This window comes from Mytilus trossulus, chromosome 4 (assembly GCF_036588685.1).
Source record: "Mytilus trossulus isolate FHL-02 chromosome 4, PNRI_Mtr1.1.1.hap1, whole genome shotgun sequence".
Classification (NCBI taxonomy): Eukaryota; Metazoa; Mollusca; class Bivalvia; order Mytilida; family Mytilidae; genus Mytilus; species Mytilus trossulus.
Window position 1 is genome coordinate 72,757,970 of NC_086376.1, and position 20,952 is coordinate 72,778,921.

The window sequence follows — 20,952 nt, forward strand, 5'->3', positions numbered from 1 at the left end:
CTTTTGTATTTTTCTTGATGGAATTTTTTTTAAATTATAAATTATGTGATGAATATAATATGTGATCTCATCTCAATGGAAATTTTATATTTCAGTTTCCAAAAGACAATACAGTCTTTATTTTTACTACTTAATAAGGAAAAAATTGAAACAAATAAGGTGCTCATCCTTACACTACAGTTTTCTTTTTACTACTTACAAAGGGAAAAACTGAAACAAATTAAATGTTCATTCTGAACTGAAAACAAATAGAATAGATCAAAGGTATACATATCTGAAAATATTTTCCGTATTTTTTTTTTATTTAATGCTGAATTGAACAGTTTTTGGAATGTAATTTTACAAAATATGGAATTAATATAAACTGAATTTCCAGGACACTGTATTCTATGATATGTACATGTATGTAAAATTATCAATACGCTATTAGCATGATTTAAGTTCATATCTTTAACAGCTACATTTGTTGTTTTTTTTCACAACACAAAAGCAGATATCCTACTATAGTGCTACTGGTCACACAGATAATCAAAAACAAAATAAAAAACAAGCTAACTAATATCAATTAAAGTCATAAATCAAAACTTAATTATTATGCAAATTTTTTTGCATGCAAAACATGGTAAAGTGGGACACCTCCCACCTGTCTGGCATATTAAATTATAATCCTGGTACCTTAACTAATAACTAATCTCACATTACAAAATAACAACACAAAAATATACAAAAAATGTATCTCATGTATACCTTACTACATATATAATAAAAAATACACTCAAAAAGAAGCGTCAGTTACCAAAGGGACCATCATAACTAATAAGACAAAGAGATAACTAGAAAACAAAGGCAACATAAGAAAACATTGATAGCCTGCCAAAAAATAACTAAGCAACATAACCATTCTAAAAACCTTGGTGATCTCAGGTGGTCCATGAGGGTGAGCAGACCCTTCTTTACTTGACATCAGTTGTGCCGATCACTTTGAAGACCTCATAACGGTTTTGTTTACACTCAATTTATAGAGCCATTACTGCGTTTTAATGTTTCTTAATAAGAATAGAGGAATGTAACAGCTGATTAAGGGGTTTATATTTTGAAAGATTACACAACAGGTTTCCATATGATTATTTTAAACTCTGTGGATAAAATTTAAATAAATTGTTTTGTTGTAACCAGATCATTGTTATTTTGGTGGGAACCAATTTATTTGGTTAAGGAAACATGCTATATTTCCCAGATATCTAATTGCATGGGTTTCCAAAGGTTTATATACAAGCCAATAGACAATTTTTACTTCCATGACTTTATTCAACATTCAAATTAAATAAAAATAAAAATAAAATTGGTTCCCCACAAATAATTATGAATCTACAGTAGGTGGCAACTAGAATAAAAACATCAACAAGGCATCTACCAATGGACGATGACAACAGTGGTGACATATTTACATATGAACACATCATAGATACCAGGCATAAAATTATGAACCAGATGAACATTTCATCTACAAAAGACTTATCATTGACATATATTTTATCATTAGACCAAAGATAACAACAACAACAAATAAGTCAGTTTTCAAAATCTACAAGACAAACTAATTTGTTCATTTCACATTGTCTTTAGATTTTTATCTTTAAACATGAAATGTAATAATACAATTAAAACATGGCACAACGAGTGTAAATGATAAATAATAAATCATAAAACAAAAAATAAACCAATATTAAATCAAGAAAATCTCTACATTGAAGCAATAAAAAATAAAACTCAAAATGAAGTGGAATAAAAAATAAATCAAAATTAATAAAATGTATACATCTTTCTATGAATGTCAACCTTACAATTGTTATAGAATAATCAACTCATTCAAAACATCACTCTGAAAATTATACAAGAATATGTAATTGATTTGTCAAAAAATAGAAGAAGTTCCAAGTGGAAGAAATATTCTGTAGTATTATTTTCACTGGAACAAATTTTATAGCATTTGTTCAAAATGGAATAAGGAGTATAGAATACTAATTCCAATAGGAACAGATATTATGACATTGTTTTAACATCACAAAGGTTCCCACCTGTACAAGGTGCCCTTTAATTATTTAGACACTATGGTTATACATGAATAGGGATGAAGCTATCAAATATCATCAATATCTGTCAAAAAAAAGAATACTATACATTCAGACACAAGTCTAAACATTTATCTTCAGCACCTTATTGTAATGTTTAGTACTTTGCAACTCTCAAATGAATACTTAGTGGAATATTGCAGAGCATACATGCAAAGTATTCAATATCTGTGAGTGGGATTAGCTAAGCATAAAATCTAAGATCTGTTATAATGAGTGTTTGTGGCAGTGACCTTGGATGTTTTTTTCAAAACATCTTCATTACACAACCTCTTATGATAATGAATCACAGAATTTTATTGCTAATGTGATAACAGTATTTTTTTTATGACAGACTTATGTACTAATTATTGGATATCCTCTGAAATTAAGGAGGACTCTGAAACTCTAACTTGCTAAAGCAAGCCCATAAACAATCCATAATACAGCAAAATTTTAAAAGTTCTGTGGATATATTAAAGTATTGATTATCAATTTTTATGAATTGAAAAAAAATCTTATTTTCATGGATATATGATTTTGTGTTTTGTCAAAGTTTGAAAACATGCTTTTAGAAAATGTGTAGTGTTCTGCACTTTGGTAAGGTTGTGTTCTCTTTGGCATATCTCCTGTTTCTTGTTTCCATTTTCAATTTAACTTCTTTAAAATTAAAGGAGTCGCTCCAGTAAGGGCCAATTTGGGCATCTAATTTCAGGTTCATCTAAAGAAATATTTTGGACACTTTTTAAACACCTAAGTGTCTATTTCAATTGATTCAATTAGTTTATGGGAAAGATTTTAACTGATTTAGTCATTAAAATGCTCTGATTCAAGCTTAAATATGAAAACTCTATCAAATATGCAAAATATTGTCACATTTAAGGTGGTTTTTGTCAAAAATGAAAGTGGCCGATCCTTGTTCATCCTCAACCTTCATATATGTTATGTATTATCATCAAATACAACTTACATTTCAATATTATGAATGAACACGAATGCAGCCACTTTCATTTAAGACGGAAACTATCTAAAATTTAACTAAAATGCTAAAATTGTCAAGATTTCAGAAATTTAGCATGACTTTATGACAGTAGTACCCGATATATATGTGCATTATATTGTCAAAAACAGCCCATATTTGTGTAGCAGAAGAATTCTGCTTTTCAATAAATAGCTAAAAGATTACATTTTCACAATTTTGTAAAACTGCTATATTTTGGGGCCAAAAAGGGTTCTTACTGAACCGACTCCTTTGCTTTTTCACTGTACCTATGAATTCCACAAAAAAGTGGCTTCCAACCAATAATAATAAAATAACAGTTATTCACATAATCAACTGAACATTGTCAACATTTGAGTTTTCTGGATATGAATCAGATATTTGGGACTGTTAATGCATGACTTGAAGGTACCACATTACAACTATACCATTCTACTGGAACCAAATTTGTCTCTTAAATATATAAATAGCATATGTAAAATAAAATGTTGTTAAGGTTTTGATAGGTTCATAATCATAGTTAAATCTAGCTACTAATTATTAGATCATTATTTGATGTTATAAGATACAAGTCAATGAAACAAACAATTGTACAATAGAATGGTTTAAAACTTCACAACATTAAAGTTTTACATGTATTCCTAATTTCCATTCATATCCTTACTCCGTTTTGAGTATATGAGATTCCCATCTTTTATATAATAATGTAGCTAGCCAATTAAATTAAAAACATTAACTGTTTCTTGATGACTGATTTTAAATTATTCAATGTATAGTTTGCTAATGAAGCATGGATTTCATAAATTTAATCTTTGAGTATCATACCATCCATAGCATTGTCAAAGCACCTTCTCACATCTGTTTTATTTATAACCTCATCCAAGAAGCATTCTTACATCTGCATCATCATCAGGTGTTTCGTCTGCAGCAATTCGAGTATAAGCAAGCATTAGTCTATTAGTTTCTTTTTTCTTCCTACACTTTACTCCAACAATAATGGCAGCAACTACTATTAGTACAATTAACAATGCAGCTGCAATTAGTCCTCCATAAAACAGCCAATCAGTGTACTTCTTGTTCTTTGGTGTTGGATGTTCAATTTTGTTGTCTGCAATCCATATTGTACCATTAGAGGTCAAATTCAGGGCTAACTTATTATTAGTATAATTGAATGGTGGAGTCATACACAAATCACCATAACAACAACACAATTCTACCTTCGTTTCAACACCTCCTACAGGTACACTTACCTTGAAAGATAAAAAATAAAGATTAAGTATTGAGAAACATACTCTATTTATGAGTTTGTCCATTTCTAGAAATGACAATTTAAATGAAATTTAATCATAAATTTTAATATATAATAGAAACATTATGATTTATTAAACTTCCCTCGTTTGTTCAAAAGAGATAATGAAAATTAGTAGAAAGTCTAAGATAATGAAGCAAGGAGATTTCGATGGCTTATATATATAGCATTATTCAATCTGGTTGGGAAACATTGAAAAAATATCAGTAAAAAGAGAATACTTACATTTTTACAATGACTGTCTTGACTACAATACTTACAATATTGCAATAACTATTTTGACTAAAGTACTTTCATTATTACAATGACTCTTTTGACTACAATACATATATTATTACAATGACTATTTTGACTACAGTACTTACATTTTTACAATGACTTTCTTGACTACTTCCACATGATACATTAAATAGTCCAAGGTTGTGTTCACAGGAATAGTATTGAAGTTTCTCTCCATTTTCCATGTGTCTTGTAAAGCTTGTGCATTGAGAATCAGAATACAAACACTCTTTAATTGAACCTGTAATAATTGACAAGCACAATTGATACATTGTACCACATGTTTACATGATCTGCCCATGTTTACATAGCATGCCATAGTAGCTGATCTATATATCAAATTTACAAGTCTGGGTTGAAACCACAGTTCAGAAATTATATCTATAAATTTACATCATAATGAACAAGTTTTTATTAAAGTTTCGAATTGATGTAACCACAATATATATATTGGAAAACTACATTTGACCAAGACTCAAAGCTGAGGGGTAACCCACAAATTTTGGGTGAAAATCCTTACTTGGCATATATTTTGAAACCTTCACATCATTATGAACATATTTTTTACTATCTGGTTAAATAGTTGTTCAATGGTAATCATACCACATCCAGAGGCGGATTTAGGGGACCCCCCTTTTTAGGGAAAAATTTGATTGCTTATATAGGGAATCACTGAAGCGTGACTGGTGCAGGCCCCCTCTTATGCAGTGACATCTCCTTATTCTATAGGTGTGTACTTAGTTTCAAGTTGATATGACCACAACTTCATCAGTTCATGGTTAATTACCTGTAATTAAAATCAATTGTGCAAGATCACTTTAAAATAGTCTTCTGATTCAATATATTTAAGATAACTTAATCATATAGAAATATTTTCTATTTGTGGTAAAATCATAATACAGCAGTCACAGTTTTCACATCAATAAAATTATATCATACTTATATTTGAATTTAATTTCACCACAGATTAATACACAACATATAATATCATTTTGTAAGGTTTTGGATTTAATCTATCCATAATTAATTCCATTCACCAATTTTTACTGGCACCAATAAATGTTAAAATCATACGGACCAAAAAATCATTTTTGCTAGCGAGGCCTTGTTTTTCTTTTTTCTTTAAACATTTTTGCATATGTATGACACAAAACTAAGAATTAATATAACTAGTACCTTCTGATATATTATCATGTTTATAAACATTATAACACTTCTTTTTAATATTATCAGTGTTGACTGGTTTGTTGCAGTTGTTTTTGTTACAGCAAAACTGATGTGTCGTACCATTTCTAGTGAAGTTTGAAATCTGAAAAATAAAATAAAAATTTTCATATTTGGAGTTGATATATATTTTTTTTAACAATGTTACAACAAAAGTAACTGTGAACTATAGCAAACTAAGATACCCTGGTTGTTAGTATTTGTTAAGCATGAAAGGAAAGGAAATTATTCTGAAAACACATTAAACTGTAATCCATGATCACATAAATGTCTGATAACATTTCAGGAAACTCTTATTTGTTGTTCCCTAGAAATATGAGACATGGATTTTATGAAATTATGTTTGAAACATATCTTTTAATTATTATTCTGTCACAGGAAGTTGCTGGATGATGACTCTGTTATAGTGGCACTCAGCTGTATAGCTTGATGAGGCAAAGTTTGATAACAAATTTCAGAAATCAATTGATTGTAATTCCCTAGGGCCTCACAAAATGGGACAAAAATTACAAACATTTTTCGTTTCATCTCAGCCTCTAGTATGTGTTCTACAACTAATATTGTAGTGCTTCAAACATTTGTTCCTTAACTTCTATCAGTTCTAATAAAGTGTATGATAATAGTCTGATAGTGCAATAATCTAATTTTGGAGCATCAAAAAATCTGTAGATGTTTGCTAATAAGCCATCTCTCAGCAACAGGTCAAAAGACCTAGGAATTAAACTTCATAACTTTTTGTGATTCAAGCACACTGATGTACGATTTAAAAGTGTTGTTTAGGCCATTTGAACAATATTTTGAAACTGTTAAAAAAAGATGCAAAATTGTGGTACGATGGAAATAAAGGATTGGCAAGGCAAACTTTAAAAATGGTCCTAGAATTAATAATCTGATTGAAAAGGAAAGGAATGTATGAATCCTAAAATCTGACTTCTATCATTTGAAATATATGTACATTATACATTGTAAATTAACTTACAAGTTTTCATTTTAATAAATTTACCTCAACAAACTGATTTTCAAGTGTGTTGTTACAAATACTTAAAAAGTCACATGACATATTGTAGACTAAATCATGTTTACTGTGTTCCTTGTTGTATGTTAGACTCTTTTCTGGTATGGTCACTGTATAGTAACAGTTAGTTATATTTTCACCACAGGACTCATTCTTCAAGTTAGTCAAATCATTACCAGAAAAACATGATGTCACAAATTCTGTTGATTTTCTGAAAAAATAATTAATCTTTATGAGTAAAAACAAACACCTCTCTTTAGTGCTACACACCCTCACCACATTGCTAAAAAGAAACAAGTCTCCCCAAAACCCCAAATTGCATTCCTCGATGGTTAATTAGATGGTGTCTATAATACTAAACTACACACAATATGCTGATACATAAATTTGAGTTCTTGCATTTTTTAAGACTTTTTTCATTTGGATATACATTTTATCATTTTTAGTATGTTCTAAGTTTAGTATGAGAATTTGAATGAAATCAGTTAACATGAATTGACAGCTAGTGCCCTATAATGTGTCTGTCAAAGTTTGACCAATCCGCAATTATCCATCAAATCCAAAAGAACATGTTATGGTCTTTTTGTTACTTTTGGTAGAGACTCCTGTCGAAGTTTCCTTGATAGTGAGGCTAAAGAACCTTCTTTTTAGGATGTTAGGATAATCTGATTGGGTCTTTATTTTAGTTAAAGTATGTCAGTATATATATGTTGGAATAAAAGATTAAGCCTTTATTTTCATTGAATTTTGGAATGCCACCGCTAGGACACAGTAGTTAATGATAGTGTGAAAGGATGCTATATTTTCATGAATTCCAGTTGACATGTCCTCACTGAGGCCCTTGTTGAACCTGAATACGAATACACAGCATTGTCACGTCATCATCAAAACATTTGCAAATGAAAAACTTAAGAAATTTTTAGTATTAGAGGTTGGTCATTTACAAACGCATCAACCGTAATGGATACGTTGCAGTATCTGCATCTGCAGATATATATCAAAAAATATTATGTGATCCCAAGCTTATTAATAATTCCATGCTTCATTTAAAAAAAACCTCATGAATTGGAATCTCTTCAAACCAACCAAACATACACTTTCAATATTTGTGATAGTGCTGTTTTGTTAAAAAAAATAAGGGGTTCTATCAACTACTTTTACATGCCCTTAAAAGGGAATCAATGTAGGGTAGGTGCACGAATTTCGTACAAAACCCTTAAATAATCTAGTTAAAAAATATTTAAGATCTTATATGAATAAACACCCCAAAAAATCAAATTTACTACTGATAAAGTACATGAAAGGAACTTTGAATAATGATTTTATCATCAAAGGTAATAGAAAAGTACCGAGTATCACTCTATTTGTCAATTAACAATTTGGTCATACGTGAGAACAAGTTTATACACAAACAAACGATTTTACGTTGCCTAGAAGTGGGAGAAAGTATAACTCTGAAATCTGGCACAGTAATCAAACCGAATAAAAGCATGAACTGCAAATCAGAAAATGTCATTTATTGTGCAACCTGTCCCACTTGTAATAAAAACTACATTGGTCAAACAAATAGACTAATTGATAGAGTGAGAGTTCATAAACAGCAGATAAAAGACCCGTCAATTCGAAATTCTCCCTGTTCTGAACACTTTGACCGATGTGGAATGGGAAAAATTAAAAATATATCCCTTTTTTAAGATGTGGACCGAAGATAAAATTCCGCGTGAAGCCAAGGAACAATATTTTATTGAACTTTACAAGCCCACACTAAATAGGAAGTGAAATTCAGTCCGTTAATAAAATTTCGTAAGATATAAACAATTACCGCATGACGTTACTATAACGTAACGTCACAAGTCGTTACTATAACGTAACGTCACAAGTCGTTACTATAACGTAACGTCACAAGTCGTTACTATTAACGATAACAATTCTGTCTGATGAACCGCTGGAGATGCGGTGAAAGCGCTAACAGAAACAATGTTCGATTTATGATGTGATTTTTTGTGTTTTTTACTTTTAAATTATATTTTCTGTACCACTATTCAAGGTGCCATTAACATTCATGAATATTCATGAATATTCATGAACTGTTACCTTGAATATTCATGAATATTCGTGAATATTATTCATAAATATTCATGAATATTCATGAATAATTCATGGTCAGGAAACACTTAACTGGATCTCTGCCTTCTTATAAAACCGCACACAAACAGTTGTCCTGCATGGAGAGTCATCAGACATTGCTCCAGTTACTTCTGGTGTCCCACAGGGAACAGTTCAGGGTCCAGTTCTATTCCTGGTATATATTAACGACCTACCAGAATATTTGAAATCCAGTAAACTCAGACTGTTCGCAGACGACAGCATCATATACAAAAGCATCAAATCTAAAAAAGATTGTGATAGCCTTCAGGAAGATCTTGATGCTGCTGCAAAGTGGGAAGAAGACTGGCTGATGGCTTTCCATCCAGATAAATGTACAGTTCTCACTGCCTCAAACAAGAAAAATACCATCAAACACGACTACATCCTTCACGGCCACACTTTAGAATCTGTCTCCTCCGCAAAATATCGTGGAGTAACACTGCAATCAGATTTAAAATGGACACAGCATACAAACAACATCATTGGTAATGCTAATAAAAGCCTAGGCTTTCTAAAAAGAAATCTGAAAACATCCATTACAAACATTAAGTCTCAGGCATATCTAGCACTCGTACGTCCTAAACTAGAATATGCTTGTTCGGTTTGGAACCCTCATACTGCTGAACAATGCAATAAACTTGAGATGGTTCAACGTCGGGCTGCTAGATATGCATGTAATCGTTATCACAACACCAGTAGCGTTACAGACATGCTCCATACTTTAAATTGGCCTTCCCTACAACAAAGAAGACTTAAAACAAGACTTATACTGTTTTATAAAATTGTACACCATATTGTCGCTGTACCATCAACATTACTCATACCAACAGACAATAGAACCCGACAACTTCATCCACAAACTTACAGACACTTACTTACAGTTAAAGATTGTAACAAATATTCATTTTTTCCGTATACTATTACACAATGGAATGTACTACCTCCAAAGGTGGTACTTTCTCCCACTTTAAATATTTTTAGAGAACAGTTAACACCTACTGTTCTCTACAATATAGAACAGTAAACCTAGACTGGCCTAGTAGTTATGTAAATAGTTTTAACCACATGTCATGTTAGTATTTGTTTATTTTTTGGCACTTTATTTTGTAAATATTTATTTATTATTATCCTACGCATGCGCAGCAGTTAGTAATCATCAAAAATCTGAACCATAAGAAGAAGAAGAAGGATACAAATCCTTGTCTTACCAAGGACTTTTTATTTATCAAAATATATATATATATATATATATATATAAAACATGTAGTGCATAGCATACCCTACAGCAAGTGTTTCTACAACCAACAGAAACGCTGTCAATGTGAAATACATAAGCATGTTGATTCAATTCTACCAAGTGTTTTATCACATCCTGTTGAAAGTGAAAGTAGAAAATGGTGTAAGCGATTTAAAAGAGGGATTTTTTTATGTTAATTTATCAGCATATTTTTTTGTTATTTACATTTCATGGTATTCTGTTTTATTTCATTTATACCATTGATCTTTTTAATTTCGAAGGAATAGCTTCAGTTGGTCCCTAAAGGTAAGCATGAAGCGGTTTTCAACGAGCTAAGCGGTTAGAGAAGCAGCAGACAGAAGAACACAAAAAATAAGAAGTAGAAAATACATTATAACTCTGTCTTGTGCATATATTAAAGACTGACACAAAAAAATATGTGCTCACGTTGTATCAAACAGCTTTTAACAATGGTAATCAACTCGTTGAAAACAAATCAAACCGTGTGAAACAAATAAAAAGAATGGATGGTGCATGGTTTACTATAAATATCATGAATTCATGAATAAAATTACAATAAATTGCCATAATTTGAAACGACTCCATGTCAACTCTTACAAAAAGTGATAACCATTTCCTTTTACCAAATAACAAGATGCAAATTGTAATGTCAATTGCCATTTTCAAAACAAATCATACCCCCCCCCCCTTTTTTTTTTCTCAAGCATGCATTATTGTAGCTCAGGACAGGATACATTATTTTTAGAGAAAAAAAGTCATTGGAAATAACAGGAATTACAATATTCAGAATTAAGAAAGCAAGAAAATTTAAAATTCTGTATTTTGGTAGTATATATCACAAAATTTAATCAAATAGCCAGGTTTTCATTATATATATCTAGTTATCTTCCACTCAGGTTCTCTTGGAAAAAAATGACTGGTTTAGTCATTGGGAATTCAAAGTTTTGAACTGTCTGTCAGTCTGGAAATCTGTTTTCAACACTTTTTATTATGCCCCTTTTATTGGTCTATGTGTCCATTTGCATTTGTTCTTCTGTCTGTCCTGCTTCCCGTAAAGGTTAAATGCAACACATATTTGAACATCCTTGGATTTTACATTCAAAACTATTTAACCTTTGTATTAAACAGGAAACCTAGCAACAGTTCTAGATATCTTCATAAGATAACTTACACTTTGAGGATGTTGCATATACATATTTTTTAGGGGCCAGCTGAAGGACACCTACAGGTGCAGGAATTCTGGCTACATTGAAGACCCATTGGTGGCCTTCGGCTGTTGTCTGCGCTCTATGGTCGGGTTGTTGTCGCTTTGACACATTCACCATTTCCTTTCTCAACTTTATTTTTACTTCTCAGTCTTCTGATTTGTATATTAAATTTATATTTATTACCAGCTGACTAGTGTCTGGTATGTCAGAAGCGTGTTTTGTTTCCAAAACCAACGCATTAGTAAGAGAGATATCATTTACCAAAATAATAAAAATTAGCTCTTTATTGTTTTATTATTTATATCTTCATTTTTAGGCCTACAGTCATTTAAATGAATGTCAAATTACAACTTACATGATGACCCGGACAGCCATTATGTTTTTACAAAATTATTACAATGTTGTCACAGTTGATTTAAATACATGTATTGGCAATTTGAGCAGTTTAAAACAACCTTAGTCCTAAGCTATAAGAATCAAATTGAGAATAGTTTTTTAACTGATTTTTGGTAGATAAGCATGAGACAAATGCATGATATACTACAAACACATTTTATTTAAACTTGAATTCAAATTGTCAGTACAAATGATGTGTCTCAATCAATTTTCTCAATGTATATATTTCATAGATAAGCATTAAAACACCACAAAAACCAACACATTCTTAACAGAATTTCACTTTTTCCAGATGATGACCTCTTCTCCTTCTCAAAAATCCTAGGTTAGACCCTTAAATCTATAATTGTTCTTAATTTTGTGTTAACTTATCAAACAAATTTGAAATGAATCATTCAAGACTGAAGAGAAGAAAAAAGATAACAGAATCTGATATGTCTTTATCATGTTTACTAGGATCATGTTTTTTTACTGACATATATTGGATGCTGTTAATGATTCCTCAATGTATGAATATACCTTTTATTTTAGAAAAACTAATTTATGTAAGAATGTCATCAGGATCTAAAGTGTCAGTAGATGAGGGTGTTGATCCAGAGGGATCAAGCTCCTCTTTGACATCAGTCAAAGTTCATCGGTTAAAAGGGATCAAAGACGGCCAGTACAGTAACCCTGTATTCAAAAAATTATCTGTCATCAATGGAGAAATCAACAGAATGCCTAGAGAAGAACTTATTTCAAAATTAGGAGAATTAAAGCTTGATTCAAGGTAAAATATTTGGAAATTTGGAAAATTTATATTATTGGTAGAATTTATGAAACTCTTTGCATTGAAATAATGTTAATTGATATATGGTCTTCATACATTTGGATGATTGAAAAGAAGAGACATTGAGTATTTTTCATGCTTTCTGATCTTTTGGTTTGGTTGTTGTCTCATTGACGCATAACATCCCCCATTTCCATTCTCAATTTTAATCACTAAATCAGTTACATAATATTTAGGAAAAGTAGTCAAAGATAAGTTGTATACTACTTTACTACAATATGCATTGCTCTTATAGACATGATAGAGAGTTTGATTGCATTGTTTTAAAAAAATACTTAATATTTATTGAATTACAATTTCATTTACAAAGAAAATCTCATTGGTTTGTTATTTTGAAGAAAAAAAATATGTCTATTTAAACATCAGGGGGACTAGAGAATTTAAGCCCTGTTCTAAAGAGTTTTAAATTTTAGCTTATAAATGTACAATCTAATATCATTTTTAAATTGATAGATTTTTGCTGATTTACAGTTTGGTTTATAACTTTTAACAAGATCGTGAATGAAATCTGACATCATAATTAAATATTATGGTTAAACTACAAAATACATTCTTAGTGTTTCAAATTAAGTGTTTTGAAAGTCAACCCCCACTTACTCTTCACCTATACGTTGACATGCCACAACTCTATGGGTGACAAACAGATATATCATTAAGGAAGCAAGCATGGGTGATACTTTAATTTGTGATGAACTATACAATAATATACTTACCCTTCTGCCCAAAGAACAGCATTATTATGAAACTTATTTTTCTCTGAAATGTAAGCTTCCTGAAAACGGTTTTGAAATATAATGCAAACTTAAGTTCCAGTTATTGAGTTTGAAGCAACTAACTTTGTAATTTATTTTTATTGTTTTCAGAGGTGTAACTGATGTTTTAAAGAAAAGATTGAAGACTTATTATCGAGAGAAGAAGCTGACAAAAGCCCATGTTCCAACACCTAAAAAGAGTTTACCAGAGTTTTTAATGGTCATAGATTTTGAAGCAACCTGTGAAGAGAATAATGATAACTATGACCATGAAATTATAGAATTTCCTGTTATCCTAGTCTGCGTAGAAAGCAAACAAGTGGTGAGTCTTAACCCAAAAAATTAAAAAGATAGTCATAATAAAAGATTTTTCAGCTTTTGATTTCAATAGATTTCATTTTCACCTTTATTCCTCCAACTTCAATGCTTGTGAAATAAAACTTCATGCCCACCTGTTATGTCCCACTAATATATGTTTGTAGCTCTTTAACAGCTTCGGTACATATACATCTAGGGATTTCAAATGTTTGACTTGATATAGTTAGAAATTACATGTAATGGCTCAACATGTATTCTAATTTATGCAACAAAAAAAATGTTTCTGAAAAGCAATATAAAAATTTACATAAGAACCCAAAATTAAATCCACATAATTGGAAGGTTATTGTGGATTCATTTCTCTTCGTTGATATCAATTTTAGTGGACTCAAGAAAAATTGCATTTTCGTGGATATTTGATATCAAGGTTTTGCCAACCTCTGCATAAAACATGTACAAGACTTCTACAAAATTAGTCATTTGTTGAATATTTGAATTTGTGGTTCACCTGTTCCAACAAAACCCACAAAAATTGATACCGAAAAAATAATAATAAATCTACAGTACTAGCAAAATGTAAATATTGCATGCTTTGTCCTTGTGTTAAATTTATTGTATGAAAAAGGAATATTACATAATGATACATTTTTTTCCCCAATATATATTAGGTTGACGAGTTCCATTCATACTGCAAACCAAGGATAAATCCACAGTTATCAGAATTCTGTGTTCAGCTGACTGGTATAACACAGGTAACTACTATTTTCTCACTATTTTAGTAATATATTTTTGTGTTTGGATGTGAAGTCAGGTGCAGATCCAGAGGAGGGGTTCTGGAGGTTGGAACCCCCCTTTTTTTTGGACGATCAATGCATTTGAATGAGGACATGTAATTGGACCCCCCCCCCCCCCCCTTTTGTCCTGGGTTAGGACCTCCCCCCCTTTTTTTTTAAATTGCTGGATCCGCCCCTGGAAGTAATTCAGGTTATTTTTTTTTTTTGCAGTTCGGAGGGTGTAAATGCTTTTTAATGCATGACCACAAGTTAAAAGACAAATAAATTGGATTTTTGCTTATTGGACATTAACTTATCAGGATTTATTCTCCTTAAATATACATACAATTTAAACTTATGTGCAAATTTTTGTATACCATATCTTTCCCATAAAACCCATTGGCAATAAACAGTAAGTCACTGTCAATATAAAATATGGACATTTTGGTATAATTTTCATGTGATTTCAAAGTACAATTTTATATATTACATTGACTGATGAAAGAATTGCTATTTCATTAAAATTGGATTTGGAGCTGCATGGTTTAAATCTTATTAATTATGATTGTGGAAGACAGTTGTTTCTGTAATCACTATATAGAACACTGAATTCTAGCTATTTCCATTTGTATCAATGTTATTTTCATAAATTTGTATTGAAAGAGAGGGATGGGGTTATCATTAGTTATATTCAATATAAAAAAGAAGATGTGGTATGATTGCCAATGAGACAACTTTTCACAAGAAATCAAATGACACAGAAATTAACAACAATAGGTCTCTGTATGGCCTTCAACAATGAGCAAATCCCATACCACATAGTCAGCTTTAAAAGGTTCTGAAACGACAAATATAAAACAATTCAAAGGAGGAAACTAACAGTCTAATTTAACACATCAACAAACAACAACCACTGAAGTCTATACTTTTTTTCTTCAGGATAAAGTTGATAGTGCTGAGGAATTTCCAAAAGTTTTGAGACGGATGGAGGATTGGATGAAATCACATGAACTAGGAGCTAAAAATAAATTTGCAGTTCTCACTGATGGGTAAATAACCTTAGATATAAAAAAAAAATACATTTAGTCATCACATTTATTTATAAGTCTGTAAGATTAAATTGTAGAGATTTGATTTTTTTACTTCAGACTTTTTGTCACTTTAAATGGTATTTTCTACCTTATTTTATTAGATTTACAATTTACAACCTTTTGAAGTATTTTAAGACTTTTTGAAACACTCTTTTTAAAGTTGTCGTATTATTTTCTGTAATGTCAGAATTACTGTTTATTACAGGCCATGGGACATGAGTAGATTTATGTACCATCAGTGTCGTCAAAACAAGATAACTTATCCACGATGGGGAGGAAAATGGATAAATCTACGTAAAGCCTATTCTAACTTTTACCAGTGTAGGAGAACGAAACTGAATGATATGCTTGAGAATTTAGGAATGACATTTGAAGGTCATTTACATTCAGGACTTGATGACTCTAGAAATATTGCAAGAATAGCCATTAGGCTTGCTGAAGACGGTTGTGAACTGAAAGTCAATGAATACCTTCACTATGATAGAAATGAAAATGCATTCAAGTCTAAGCATATTACTCCTGATTCTCCAAAGGGAAGTACAAGTGAGGAAGAATTGAACCAATCAATGGACGGTTTACATCTGACCAATGACGGAGCAGCTAATGAAACAGAAGAAGTTGATGATTTATTGGAATATTATAGGATTCAAAAATCTTAACTTAATTTATAAAAACATTTTATTGATGTAAATTTATTATGTTCCAAGGACACAGTTAAATTTTTATGATATTTACCAGTTATGGCTTCTCAAAAACACATGAAAGTATCTAAAATTATATATTATCAAAACTAGATGTATATGTTTGTCCAAATACAGATCTATAAAAAGACAAGAACAATCCTTTGTTGATTGTGATATTTAATATATGATTTCTATGAAGGCATTATATTGACAAATTGCAGTTCCTGAGAGTTCATACTGGTACTGTTTAGCTTATTATATAAGTATTGGTAAAGGCAGGTTCCTTGAAAAAGCATCATGATAATATGATACAGTTGTACTCAGGAAAATGTTTTGAACAGTACATGTATTTGAATATCTACTCTTAGAAAGTTAAGAAATGATCAAAATAAATAAATGAATAATGTACAATATATTTGGTATTCTCATAAAATTATAATTTTTTCTGACTTCAGATGTATTATTGCTTTGTACAGGATCAGCAAATTAGCTATCAGTTTTTAAATTGGTAACACCTATGTATGAACATGTACAATAAAACATCAGACCTTTTGAAAGAGACATGATATGCACTCATTTCTATGGTTGTAACCAAACTTTTGGCTGCGAACTGTCTGGATACATTTATTCTACAATAAGTTGATGTGACATGTATGTGATAAGAAACTTTAGTTCTTCTTATATTAACATATTTGCATTTTAAAAAGCTTGACCAATTTACATTATATAATATTATAATATATGCATGGTCTATTAGGGTATACCATTGTCTGTCTAATATTTCCATAAACATTTCCCTTTACATATTCTCATGTTAATTCACACAACTTTATACAAATAGAAAAATTGCAGAATTTTATGTTTTCATTCTCTTACTTAAGAATGCCTCTACCAAATGTATCGAAACTTATACACAACCCTTATAACCACCAAACACTGATCAATTTGGTGTTTTAGAAGTGTCTCTTTCACCATTCCACAACTTTATGTCTGTTCACAAATGGATGAATTACTGAATTTATTTTTTCCATTCAACAACTTAAGTTTACCCAGACCAAATGTTATGAAACTAATACACAATGATTATTACCATAAATTACAGATCGTTTGAATTTTGGAAGTCTCACTTTTACTTTTCTAGAGTTATGCCACTTTACAAATGGAAAAATGTGCTGCATTTTTCCATTTCTGTTCTCTACCTTAAGTTTGCCTCTGTCAACCAAATGTTATGAAATTTATACACACTACTTATTACCACAAAATTCAGATCAAGTACACATTTTGGTAGCATCACTTTTACAGTTATGTCCCTTCATAAATTATATATGCAAGCAGGAGCATCATCTGTGTCTCATGGGCACATTCCCTATTTATTCATTTCTGGTTAGTCTTTCAAGGTTTATTTGACTTATTTTACATTATGTAAATTTTTCATCAGTTGTACCACAGTTTGAGTTTGCTGGGATTGATTTACTGAAAACTTATCATAATTGTTTGATTGATGAACATATCACACAAACCCATCAATTGAAACAAATATGATATTTCATTCCTAAGTTATGAGGCTTAAACCATCAGATGGCTAAAGTAAAATAACAAAAAAAAAGCTCAAACACATCAAACGATTTTGAAAAAAACTGCTTAGTGCTATATCCTTGACCTGGTGCAGGCCTTTCCTGATGAGTAAAATGGTGGATATAACCTGGTAATATAGATAACTAAACCTGGTAATATAGATAACTAAACCTCTGTAATGTATTGCAGTCTCATAAAATTCCAAAAAAATGACAACAATATGTGAAACTAGAGGCTCCAAAGAGCCTGTGTCGCTCACCTTGGTCTATGTGAATATTAAACAAAGGAGGCATTTGAATTCATGACAAAATTGTGTTTTGGTGATGGTGATGTGTTTGTACATCTTACTTTACTGAACATTCTTGCTGCTTACAAACATTCTATCTATATTGAACTTGGCCTAAGAGTTTCAGTCGAAAATGTTAATTAAAATTTACAAATTTTATGAAAATGGTTAAAAATTGACTTTAAAGGGCAATAACTCATTATGGGGTCAATTGACCATTTAGGTCATGTTGACTTATTTTTAAGTCTTACTTTGCTGTACATTGTTGCTCTGTACAGTTTATCTCTATCTATAATAATATTCAAGATAATAACAAAAAACGGCGAAATTTCCTTAAAATGACTAATTCAGGGGCATCAACCAAACAGCGGTTTGTCCGATTCATCTGAAAATTTCATGACAGATAGATCTTGACCTGATAAACAATTTTACTCCATGTTAGATTTGCTCTAAATGCTTTGGTTATTGAGTTATAAGCCAAAAACTGCATTTTACCCCTATGTTCTATTTTTAGCCATGGCGGCCATCTTTGTTGGTTGGCCAGGTCACGCCACACATTTTTTAAACTAGATACCCCAATGATGATTGTGGCCAAGTTTGTTTAAATTTGGCCTGGCAGTTTCAGAGAAGAAGATTTTTGTAAAAGATTACTAAGATTTAGGAAAAATGGTTAAAAATTGACTATAAAGGGCAATAACTCCTAAAGGGGTCAACTGACTACTTTGATTATGTTGACTTATTTGTAGATCTTACTTTGCTGAACATTATTGTTGTTAACAGTTTATCTCTATCTATAATAATATTCAAGATAATAACCAAAAACAGCAAAATTTCCCTAAAATTACCAATTCAGGGGCAGCAACCCAACAACAGGTTGTCTGATTCATCTCAAAATTTCAGGGCAGATAGATCTTGACCTGATGAACATTTTTACCCCATGTCAGATTTGCTCTAAATGCTTTGGTTTTTGAGTTACAAGCCAAAAACTGCATTTTACCCCTATGTTCTATTTTTAGCCATGGCGGCCATCTTGGTTGGTTGGCGGGGTCACGCCACACAATTTTTAAACTAGATACCCCAATGATAATTATGGCCAAGTTTGGATTAATTTGGCCCAGCAGTTTCAGAGGAGAAGATTTTTGTAAAAGTTAACGACGACGGACGCAGTTATTGGACTTTATTAGAATCACTTAAAAATTCAGACAAAAAAACAGAAAAATCATCAAATATAACCAGCACGGAGTGGGCTGAATATTTTAAAGATCTTAACAAAAAACCAGTAACTCCTTCTCCTAATATAATAGAATTTTTACATAATTTAGAAAATGCTAAAGTTTTTACTGAGTTAGACATCCTTATCACAGATAAAGAAATTTCTGATGCAATTCATACTTTAAAGAATAAAAAATCATGTGGCCCAGACAGTATTTCAAATGAAATGATAAAAAACAGTCAAAGTTTTATAATTAAAAGTTTAAATCATGTTTTTAATAAAATACTTTCAACTGGAAACTATCCTCAGATATGGGCTAATGGTTTTATAACTGCCTTATTTAAAAATGGTTCAAAGGATGATCCATCAAATTATCGTGGACTAACTGTGACTAGTTGTCTCAGTAAAGTATTTACAAAAATTCTTACTAAAAGATTAGAAAAATTTTGTATTAAAAGAAATATCATTTGTCCTGAGCAAATTGGTTTCTGCAAAGGCAAGCGTACTTCAGATCATATGTTTGTCATGAAATGTCTTATTGATAAATATACTCAGACAGGTTTAAAACATTTATATACCTGCTTTATTGATTTCAAAAAAGCCTTTGATAAAGTTTGGCATGAAGGCTTATTTTATAAATTAAGAAAACTTGGTGTTAGTGATCTATTTTATAATGTTGTTAAAGATATATATAGTAAAACTTTATTGTCAGTGAAAATTGACCCTAATCATGTAACTGACACTTTTTCATCTTTTATAGGAGTAAGACAGGGAGATAATTTAAGTCCCATCTTGTACAACATTTTTGTTAATGATATTCCTGATATATTTGATGAGGATTGCTTTCCAGTTAAACTAAATAATACAAAACTTAATTGTCTGATGTATGCAGATGATCTAATTTTGCTTTCTGAAACTCCTAGGGGTCTACAAGAGTGTCTTGATAAACTACAGATTTATTGCAATAATTGGGGACTGGAAGTTAATATTACTAAATCCAAAGTCATGATTTTTAGCAATTCTGGTAGACTTCTTTCTACTGAATTTCATTTAAATAATACCCCCCTAACGAACACAAAAAATTATACCTACTTGGGTGTTAAATTTAGTATTAATGGCAAATTTACAGATGCCCAGCATGAAATGTATAATAAAGGGTTAAAGGCCTTATTTAAACTTAAAAAATGTTTCTCAGGTCATAAACCAAAAATAAAAACTCTCATTCATGTTTTTGACCATACAGTTAAATCAGTCTTAATGTATGGCAGTGAAATATGGGGTGACTTTAACTTTCACAAACTAAACACTCAAGGGGATAACTATTTTAAAAAACTATGTGGAGACCTGGCAGTAGAGAAGGCTCATTTAAGCTTTTGTAAATTTATACTTGGAGTAAGTAAAAAAGCAACTAATATTGCAGTTATGGGTGAACTTGGCAGATATCCTCTATTTTTGGAGGTTTTGTTAAATATGTTTAAATATTA

At 30.8% G+C, this 20,952-nt stretch overlaps 2 protein-coding genes across 3 annotated transcripts; one reads left to right on the top strand and one right to left on the bottom strand.

Annotated features, from left to right (window-relative positions):
- Nucleotides 1–740: 740 nt before the first annotated feature.
- LOC134715916 (uncharacterized) lies at nt 741–10,474 on the bottom strand. Its single transcript, XM_063578471.1, has 5 exons — nt 10,366–10,474; nt 6,927–7,149; nt 5,876–6,008; nt 4,786–4,940; nt 741–4,361 (listed from the first exon to the last, which is right to left on the bottom strand). Exons 1-5 carry the CDS (start codon nt 10,422–10,424, stop codon nt 3,987–3,989), a joined length of 945 nt encoding a protein of 314 aa, XP_063434541.1. The 5' UTR covers nt 10,425–10,474; the 3' UTR covers nt 741–3,986.
- A 170-nt stretch (nt 10,475–10,644) lies between these two features.
- On the top strand, nt 10,645–16,843 carry LOC134715917 (3'-5' exoribonuclease 1-like). Of its 2 annotated transcripts, none has more exons than XM_063578473.1 (6): nt 10,645–10,702; nt 12,480–12,717; nt 13,641–13,851; nt 14,516–14,599; nt 15,560–15,669; nt 15,917–16,843. In XM_063578473.1, exons 2-6 carry the CDS (start codon nt 12,500–12,502, stop codon nt 16,368–16,370), a joined length of 1,077 nt encoding a protein of 358 aa, XP_063434543.1. In that variant the 5' UTR covers nt 10,645–10,702; nt 12,480–12,499; the 3' UTR covers nt 16,371–16,843. The 2 variants fall into 2 exon arrangements, with proteins under 2 accessions (XP_063434543.1, XP_063434544.1); XM_063578474.1 differs by having other exon boundaries at nt 10,674–10,796.
- The last annotated feature ends 4,109 nt before the right edge of the window (nt 16,844–20,952 follow it).